Here is a 9,395-nt window from a genome sequence, read left to right as displayed (position 1 = left end):
TTTTTCTGTAAAGTTGCTTGTAAAAATTGGTAGTTGCGGGTTGCGGGGGGCGGGGGGGGCTTGTTTCTAAAGTTTGATTATTTAGGCTTGTTTCCAAAAAAAAAAAAGTATTTAAACCAGTGGTTCTCAAATATTTTCATGAAAATGTTTTGTGCCAGGGAGGGAGCATTTGTGTTGTTAGACTTAGAATGTTTAAAAAACATTCCAAATATTCCACATTTCTATTGCAAGTGTTTTTGAAAGTAGCCGATCTACAAGCTCACAACGCGTCCATCGTGACGCGTTGTGAGCCAATGCATAAAATAGGTACAAAATGCTCATTTATGGGGCGGCCATAGCTGAGTGGTTAGTGAGCCCGCCTAGGGAGCCAGAGGCCCTGGTTGCCCCAGGTACGATTCCAGGCCACGCCAGCATATGTGTCGATGAAATGAAATTTGTCCCTGAGCAAGACTCTTAAAGGGGAAATCCACCCATTTTCAATATTTAACTATGTCATTAATATAGCATAAAGGAGTTGTGTGGAAATAAGAAAAAATTAAAAAAAAAATTAACATTGCAAAAAAATGTAACATTGCAAAAAAATTAACATTGCAAATTACACTGTGATGACTCATCATGGTGTAATTTGCAATGTTAATTTTTTTGCAATGTTACATTTTTTTGCAATGTTAATTTTTTTTAAATTTTTTTCTTATTTCCACACAACTCCTTTATGCTATATTAATGACATAGTTAAATATTGAAAATGGGTGGATTTCCCCTTTAACCCCTAATTGCTCACAGGCCCTCATTGGAAACAAGCCCGCAAGGACTTTCATGAACATCCTGTTAAAAGGAATTATCCTTATGTGGCCTAAGAAGTTGCTTCTATTGGGCTTGTTTCTCTCACCAACCTGGCAACACTAGTCCAATCAGCTTCGATGATCAATCAGCTGCGTGGACACGTCGCGGGGGATTTAAATTTGTCAACAAGGAATTAGATATATTTACTGGAGGCCTGCGGTTGTGAAGAGCGCAGTTTGTAATACTAGGAGAAATATGAAGTCTTTAGGCATTTCGCTTATAATAAGCGTTGTATGTGTAAGCGCCAATGCACTTCTTTCAAGTGTGGAGGACTTGAAGACTCAAGAGCACTTGTTTCTAAGTTCTCTGGGTCTCTCCGGACGGCCTCAGGGCCGGACTGCTGCTGCCAGACACCAGGGCCGGACTGGGAGGAGAGTCCCCTCCATGCTGTGGAGCATGTTCGGAAGAAGCACCCAGAAGGACAAGATCCAAGAGGCCAGAGACATGAGCGATGCGTGCATGGTGTCTGAGTATGGAGTCCGGGGGAATATCATCCGATATATACAAGATCAAGGTATATAGCCTCTTATTTTTTATTTACATAAGTAAAAGTATCAATACTGCAATGTAGAAATGCTGTTACAAGTAAAAGTTTACTTGAGTAAAAAAGTACAAAAGTATTGGTATCAATATGTACTTAAAGTGCCAAAAGTAGAAAGTAGTCATTAGGTAAAAAGTTTTCAAATGTATAAAATGCAAAAATCTTTTGAAGATGGCTGATCTACAAGCTCACAATGATGCCATGCATTGTGAGCTTGTAGATCAGTGATTTTCTAATGGCCGGCATATACATGGAGTAAGTATAATGTTTGCCTCTGAGATGTAGTGAAGTATAAGTAAAAGTAGGCCCACTGAAAATTGGAAATACTCCAGTAAAGTAAAAAATACCTCAAAATTGTACTTAAGTACAGTACTTGAGTAAGTGTATAAGTGTACGAAGTTACTTTACACCACTTTGTTACATTTTAAAGCAGCAATCCACAACTTATTTTTTATGATGCATACCATGCAATATCATCACTTGATTTCAAAGTCATTCAAGTGAATCGACATTACACAAAAAAACACAAAACAATTATACAAGCTCTGGTAGAGAATTACTTTGTAAAACTGGTTTCCATTAAACCTCGAAATGGGGTGTTTGGACCTCCCGGGGTCCTTTTTGAAGGTTGGACCTCCTAGCTCCAGGGGTCCTTGGAGAAGTTCCAGGGGGTCACTAGCTAAATGATTGATGGTAGAACCAAATTGACCCTTGCCTTGCAAGTCTGTAACTCAGAGTTAAACACTGAGGATTACAGTGTGGATTGTGTTGGAGGGGGGGGGGTATAGAGATAACATTTGTATCAAATGGGGGGCCCACGGCTTAATTTATATCAAACTATGGTCCTTGAAATTAAAAAGTTTGAGAGTTAAGGTATTAACCACTTTCAACCTTGTGGCATCCTATTTTGGGCATGTCATTTGGCAAAATGCTTCACAAATGGAAGAAAAGAATATCGAATTCCAAATTAGCAAAAATAGCAGATCTACAAGCTCAAAGGCATTGCGATGCAACGCCTTGTGATGTCAGCTTCTATACTAGATAGGCTATTTTAGCTATTTGTCGTATGACGAAGTATACCGCTTAAGTGGCTAATACCAAAGTGATACCAGGTTAAACTGCCCATAAGAGTATTGTCTCAACAATACTGCAAGCTGTGGGCCATTTATAAATGTTCTCATCATCAAAGTGGCTGATGTATCCTCATAATGTATGTTGTGTAGGTAGACTGGTGTCTGGCTGGGGAAGCAGTTGCCAGGGATGTGTGGAGAAACATCTCTTCTTCAACATGTCTGTCCTCCAGGCTGTGGAGCAGCTCTCTATGGCTCAGCTGGAATTCAAGTTCCAGTGGGACGTGTACCGCTCTCCACACCCCTTTCTGGAGCCCCACGCCCTTGGCGTGTCCCTGTATCAAGTCCTTAGAGCCACATTGAGGGGAGCGAGTCACGAGGTGAACCGTAGACTCCTCCTGTCCCAGTCCGTGCAGCTCCAGCCCGAGTCCACTTCTCTCACTTTAGACCTCACCTCCTTGGCAGAGAGCTGGCGGAAACCGGGCCGCAACTATGGTCTGGTGTTGGAGCTGCAGCCGCCGCACAACACAAACCCAGAGGAGCTGCTTCCGTTTCACCCAGGTAACTCCCTTCCACTGGAGCCAACGTTCACTCTTCCAGAGATCCATGTCTCTCTTGTGGCCGTGTCCCTCAACCCCCAACAGTGTCGCTCCAGACAGCGGAGAAGTGCCCTCCATCTCCCTGTGACGCCCAGCAATGTGTGTAAGCCACGACGCCTCTATATTGATTTCAAGGATGTGGGGTGGCAGGACTGGATCATAGCTCCACAGGGCTACATGGCTAACTACTGCCACGGGGAGTGCCCATTCCCCCTCAGCGAGAGCCTGAATGGCACCAACCACGCCATCCTGCAGACACTGGTGCACTCGCTGGACCCGCACGGCACCCCTCAGCCCTGCTGTGTTCCCATCCGCCTCTCCCCCATCTCCATGCTCTACTATGACAACAATGACAATGTGGTGCTAAGACACTACCAGGACATGGTGGTGGATGAGTGTGGTTGTCGATAAGGCACAGGAAATGGTTTACTGTTCTAATAGCTGGGTTCAGTGGTCCCCAACATTCTGTTGGGTCTTATTATTCAAAATATTATTCATAATATGTACAAATGGATCCAGAAGTGCCCATTTGGTCACATTTATTCAGTCTGAATTACAAATGGATACATTTACATTTTTTGTCTTTCATTTTAACAGTTTGATTAGTTTAAAGAGAAGTAGTTTTAAGAAATGATTTGTTTGGAAGGAACTGGAAATGTGTGCAATGTGAATTCTAATAAAATGTCGTCATATAGGTTTCAGTAAAATGATGTCTCCTGCTGTTACTCAGAGCAAGCTACCATAGAAAGCACTCAGTAGAGCTCAAAACATGGCATTAGAAATGGTCTTAGATCTGGAGCTGGTCCCTGGGCACCAGATAATTACTTCCCCACTACTCCTAATGGATGGGATGGGTTAAATGGTAGTAGCAGTTAGTAGCCATGTTGCCCATAGGACAGGAACCTATTTCCTATTTCTGTAGTGAGGTTGTTTGATGTACAAGTACACCTCTTGGGCATGACGCTAGTATGTCCCAGCCTCAGGGACTTGACCCCAATACGGCCCTTGATGCTGAGTGCCAAGCAGGGAGGCATTGGGTCCCATTTCAATAGTCTTTGGTATATGATCTGGCCGGGGTATTGAACACAGACCTCCCAATCTCAGGGCAGGCACACTATCCGCTAGGGCTAGGCCACTGAGCTGGTTGGGTTAAATGCAGAGGACATATTCTGGGTATGTGTAACTGTACTTGGCAACACAAATGTGTTCTGAAATCAGTCAATAAATTCATTATAGTTTTATAGAAGAAAACATACAAAAAGACAGTTAAATTGGTGAGGAAAATAATACATAATTGGCTAAAGTGCTTTTAATCATGTTATTTAATATGCAAGTTGTGATCATCTCAAAATATACAAAATGGAATGAAGAAATAACATTTACATTTCTATAACAGTAACCCAAGTATTATTCTTCAGATAAATTCTATATACAATACCGCTAATGTATTATACATAATAATGGTGTGTTTATAACAATCACAATACTTGACTCAAGATCATGGGGAAAAAACACAATGCCAGTGTCAAATTATGGAGCATTTTCTTTCTACAGGAATATTGTATTGTTTTACTTTTGGTCACAAGGGGGCGCAAATTCACCATAGCTGTGGTAATATGAATAAGTTACTGTTCACCTGTGTTTCCTATTGATTAGTATCCTATTTGTTCATTTGACATCTTTAACATTCAAACAATTATTAATGAAAAGTAAGGTGCACTGTGCACTTTGTACCAAAATCCTTGAAATGCCACCACTTTGAATGATAGGTTGCGAGGATTTCTAGCCAAACCTGTGGGCAGATAATGACACTAGACTTATTCTGAATGTATTTATTATAATCTTTGCCCTTTATCCACATTTCCTCTGCTCATCCTTCTCCATCTCTCTTTTGTTCAACATCTGTTGCAGAATTCTTGATGTCAGTGCTGTTTGATTTGTTCTCTCTCTCTTCCTTCTGACCTTCGTTTCCACTCTCACCTCCATCCCCTCTAGAAGGTCGCTCATCTGCTTTCATTCTATCATCTCCTTTATTTATTCCTCCACCAGAGTCTTCTGTTCCATCCTCGGCTCCCTCTGCCATCCCCTCAATATACTGAGCTTCCTCCTTGGTCTCCTCTTTTGTATTTTCTCCATCTCTCTCTTTGGGCACATTTTCACCATCCTCTCCTTGTCCTTGTATTTTAGTCTCCTCCTCTCCCTCTGCCTCCTCTCGCTCCCCTTCCACCTCCCCTCCCACCCCTTCCTCTCTCTCCCTCGTTCTTTCTCCCTCTCCTCCCTCCATTTCTTCATTCTCTGGTGGCTGATTCTCTATTTGCAGCTCCAACAGCACCACCCTGGCCAGCATCTTGGTGTTGCTGGACTCCAGCTCCACCATAAGTCGGGCTAGTTTGGTTTGTAGAGTGTCCAAGGTGTTCTCCAGCCTGCTCAGCTTGGTCTCCACTTTCTCTGGCCCCCCGTCCACCCCCTCCACAGACTCGTCCAGCATGCCCATCTTGGTGAGGATCTGTCTGCCCTTTTCTTCCAGGTGGCGTTTAGCTGCAGGGAACTCAGACAGGACATCAGTGAGGTCCTCCTTGGACAAGCTGAACAAGTCTGAGTGCCCGATGCTGCGGATGTTGGCTGTGCGGCGATTGCCTGATTTGTTGCCTAAAAAATAAAAAGGAGAAAAAAATAAAGGTGTTTGTGAATGTATTTTGTGTGTATGAAATGTACAGTAGGTACATGTTTAACCACATGAACCCTAGTGTCCCTTTTGGGCATGTCATAATAAGCGAACATTCTGCAAAAATAGCAGCTCTATAAGCTCACATTGTGTTGTAACGTGACATGTGACCTTGTAATCAGCTATTTTTGCTAAAGGGATTTGGTGTACACAGGAAAAAAGGAGGGGGCCAAATATAGACCCCTGGCCTGGGGGACACCAGTCAACGAAGTATATATGATTTAAGTAGTTAATTTATTCAAACAAAACGCCACTGGTCACCTGAAAAAGGTATTGTATATGATGGCAAAACCTGCTAGTGTTATTGCATAGTGCTTTACCTTTGATGTTGATGATACTAATCTCCCCAAAGAAATTGCCGTCACTCAAGACGGCAAACTGTGTGACCCCATCGTCTGCCACTACTGCAAGTTTTCCTTCTTTGATGATGTACATTTCATGACCCACATCACCTTTCTTGCAGACATACTCTCCTGGACTGTAAACCTGCAAGACCATGCCAAAGGCAGACAGCAGTGTGAGATTTAATGCAGAATTAACAAGTAAAGATTCTTAATATAAACTGTTGGCAAAACTGAAATAATTCTTAACTGGTTAAATACCACAGATCTTAATCATGCTAATGACAACAATTACCAGAAATATTACATGTCCTGGATGGGCTCTCCAACTTAACTTAAAGTTGAAGTCAAGTCAAGACATCTTATTATTCATAGAGCATAAAAAATATATATGTATCCAACATACTGCACCACACATCCACAGGCATACGCTCCAAAGGATACAAAAATGCTGAGAGAGAGATTTTTTTCAATAAAGAGAGAAACGAAACAAAAAACCTGATGACCCCATGACCTGTAGCTTTTCAACCCTGACCTGAGGTGTGAGTTTAAGCACGAGCTCCTCCAGCAGACTCTTCTCACAGTTCTGGAAGATGGTGACCTTGGAGAGCGTGGGGAGGTGGACGCTGACCGCAATCTCTGTCTGCAGCTGGACGGGCAGCTGCTGCAGGATTTCGTTCTCTCGTGTGATCTTCTTGTTGATATGCAGGTGCTGGTACCAGTCGTTGACACGCTTACGAAGCTCCTTGCTGATGTGACGGCTACGCAGGTAGGCCTTCACCTGACATGGTGGGAAGAATGAAAGTTAACGTACTTACGGTATGTCAGACATTTTTTGAATACCACAGGACAAAACTTCCACTTATTTGCTCCTGTCTACTTTTTACTAGTAATGTGACAGGGTGGTAACTGTGGTGTAGCTATTTCTTACACTTAACTTTACTTTCCTCTGACAATGTCTGTCTCTGTCTACTCTATTCAGTCTTGGTCTCCTGTGCTCACCAGCTCATGGTTGGGGAAGAAGACATTGTCACGGTCCCTCAGGCTAGTAATGACGTTCCCAACATTGCCCACGATTGACGCAAACACCAGCACGGCGATGAGCAGGTCTGCAATCATGAACAGGTACTCTTCTTCCCTGTCTGGGAGGGGTGTGTCACCCACTGTAGTGAAGATCTGGGCAGAGAACCAGAAGCAGTAGAAGTACTGGCGACGCATGGAGGCGAACACAGGGTCAGTGATGTTGGGGTAGACCCAGCGGTCGGCTCCAAAGCCAATGTAGTTGGACAGGGCAAAGTAGAGGCAGGCGTTCCAGTGGATCAGCACGAAGATGTAGAGCATGAGTTTGGAAATGCGGAAGGTGTTGGGGTAGGAGGTACGTGTCTCCATGCGGTCCAGGGCCTCGCCAAGGCGTGACGTGCGCAGGAATCGGTTGACCCTCACCAGAGGCGTGTGGATACCAAAGTGGAAGTACAAGAGGTCTGTGGGCAGCATAGAGAGCAGGTCCCACAGGAAACGAGAGGAGCGCAGATAGTGCTTCTTCAGATGAGCTGGGTCTTTGATCAGAATACCCTGCTCCAGGTAGCCTGTAGAGGGCAGCACAGTCAATAATAGAGCAATCTGGGAACCCATAGTTTCAATGTTTTCATTTCAGCTGCTGAGCTGAATCTGTCTTGAGAGATTAATGATAGAGTAAAATGTATGTACAGTAAGTCCAAGTCCACAGTAGCTACTCTTCCTACACAAAGCAAAGTTTGGCTGGCATACTGTTGGAAAGGCAGCATCTATCTAGAGTTTAGAACAAGATTCTGAATCACACCATATCAGTTTACTAAATAGACAGTACATTATTATATTATATTATTTTCAAGGTTTTTATTTGTCACATGCACTTACAATACAGCTGTGGAAACATTGCAGGCAGTGAAATTCTTGTATTTAGAGCCTCAACGTTGTGGACAAAATTAATTATACAATAAAAAGCATTTTTTGTATTTTGTAGCTACTTCAAGCCAATAAGTCAACAGATAGGTTGAACATGCAGTAGCATTTACCTGTGCGAAATTTGATGATCATGTCAGCCACATACATGAGGTCAGACAGGTAGTCCAATGTCAGCCACACAGCCAGGTATGTCACCTCAATTGCTTGGAAACATGTCCTGTGAGAGACAGTTTTAATAAAGCCTAAATTAAAAAATGTACTTGTTACATGGTGTGGATGAAAAGTAAAAACAAGCTACCATATATCTAATTTATATTCACATTAATGTTATGTTTTTGCAGCATTGTCGGTACCTGCAGATGATAATCACCCAGTTGTAGAAAATGGGAATGATCATGACCTGTAGCCATATGTAGTAGAACTGTTCTGATGGGTCAACCATCCATTCTTTCCAGCTGAGGGAAATGAGAGGATGGGGAGGGAGAGAGAATTAGTGGCCATATAATCGATCAAGGAGTGTGCATATACTAGTGTAACCCACAATAAAATGTCAATCAATTACATTTTACCTACTGTACAGTGTATGCACTTGACTCTAAACTTGATTCAAACCCATAAAGTCATTGCTAACATGTGATTTGGCTACCTCATTTAATATGCATGGTTTTACAAAGCTATTAACACATGCATAACTCAAATACAAAGGACCCCACTTCATTATGAGGAAACAAATGTCTATTTTCAGGACACCAAAGTGTTTCTTTGAATCTTAGCAACAACAACATATCTAACAAGACTAAATCAATAGTCACTTACTTCAGTTTGACCTTCGCCTGTTGAGGATTGTTGTCTTTCTTCTCTTCCTCCTGATCTGCTTGTCCCTCGCTCACTTTCTGCATCTGACACCATCTGAACAGCCTTTGCCATCGGTTATTCCTGACATTATTATTAACCATTTTATCCATTCTCCTATAGGGTTAGGCTGAGGATTAGACTTAACAATTGTTTTTCTGGTGGAGGTTGACCCTTGCTCTTGTTCAGGTGTTCTCTGCCCCAGGAGGAGCAGTGCCTGCTTGGGTGTAGCTGCACATCGCTGCCTGCATAACCCTGTTGGCCTGCATCAGGCAGCATTGCTTGGTTCACATAACAACAAGGTCTCATCATCACCCGGTGATGCTGGACTGGTCTCCACGGAAGGGAGCCACAACAGATGCCCTGTATCCTCTGGGGGATATTTCCTTCCCCTTGAAAGCCCCAGAGGTCCTCTTAACGCGAATCCTGGAGCTCATTGTCAGTGACTACCAGAGACTTTGTGTAAACAACAAATCAACT

General features: G+C 43.0%; 2 protein-coding genes across 2 annotated transcripts in view; one reads left to right on the top strand and one right to left on the bottom strand.

Moving 5' to 3' along the window:
- Window positions 1-3,464, top strand: part of gdf3 (growth differentiation factor 3) — a gene marked incomplete at both ends in the record, with an annotated part of 4,980 nt that extends 1,516 nt beyond the window's left edge. Inside the window, 2 exons of the mRNA XM_080412228.1 lie at window positions 1,107-1,357; window positions 2,608-3,464. Of these exons, the coding sequence (XP_080268354.1) occupies window positions 1,107-1,357; window positions 2,608-3,464 (1,108 nt within the window). The remainder of the gene's footprint in view (window positions 1-1,106; window positions 1,358-2,607) is intronic.
- A 965-nt stretch (window positions 3,465-4,429) lies between these two features.
- Window positions 4,430-9,104, bottom strand: cnga4 (cyclic nucleotide gated channel subunit alpha 4). Its single transcript, XM_080412428.1, has 7 exons — window positions 8,880-9,104; window positions 8,417-8,518; window positions 8,174-8,280; window positions 7,122-7,705; window positions 6,655-6,900; window positions 6,099-6,264; window positions 4,430-5,702 (listed from the first exon to the last, which is right to left on the bottom strand). Exons 1-7 carry the CDS (start codon window positions 9,026-9,028, stop codon window positions 4,924-4,926), a joined length of 2,133 nt encoding a protein of 710 aa, XP_080268554.1. The 5' UTR covers window positions 9,029-9,104; the 3' UTR covers window positions 4,430-4,923.
- Window positions 9,105-9,395: the final 291 nt, after the last annotated feature.

The sequence above is a fragment of the Gymnoscopelus braueri genome (genome assembly GCF_963280865.1).
Source record: "Gymnoscopelus braueri genome assembly, chromosome: 18".
Classification (NCBI taxonomy): domain Eukaryota; kingdom Metazoa; phylum Chordata; class Actinopteri; order Myctophiformes; family Myctophidae; genus Gymnoscopelus; species Gymnoscopelus braueri.
The sequence above is the reverse complement of the archived record's forward strand: the minus strand, read 5'-3'. Positions and strand labels throughout refer to the sequence as shown.

Coding starts and splice junctions, on each gene's coding strand:
- cnga4 (XM_080412428.1), bottom strand. CDS start 9,028: ATGGATAAAATGGTTAATAATAATGTCAGGAATAACCGATGGCAAAGG. Junction 8,519..8,879: donor CAGGCGAAGGTCAAACTGAA/GTAAGTGACTAT, acceptor CATTTCCCTCAG/CTGGAAAGAATGGATGGTTG. Junction 8,281..8,416: donor TGGGTGATTATCATCTGCAG/GTACCGACAATG, acceptor TGTCTCTCACAG/GACATGTTTCCAAGCAATTG.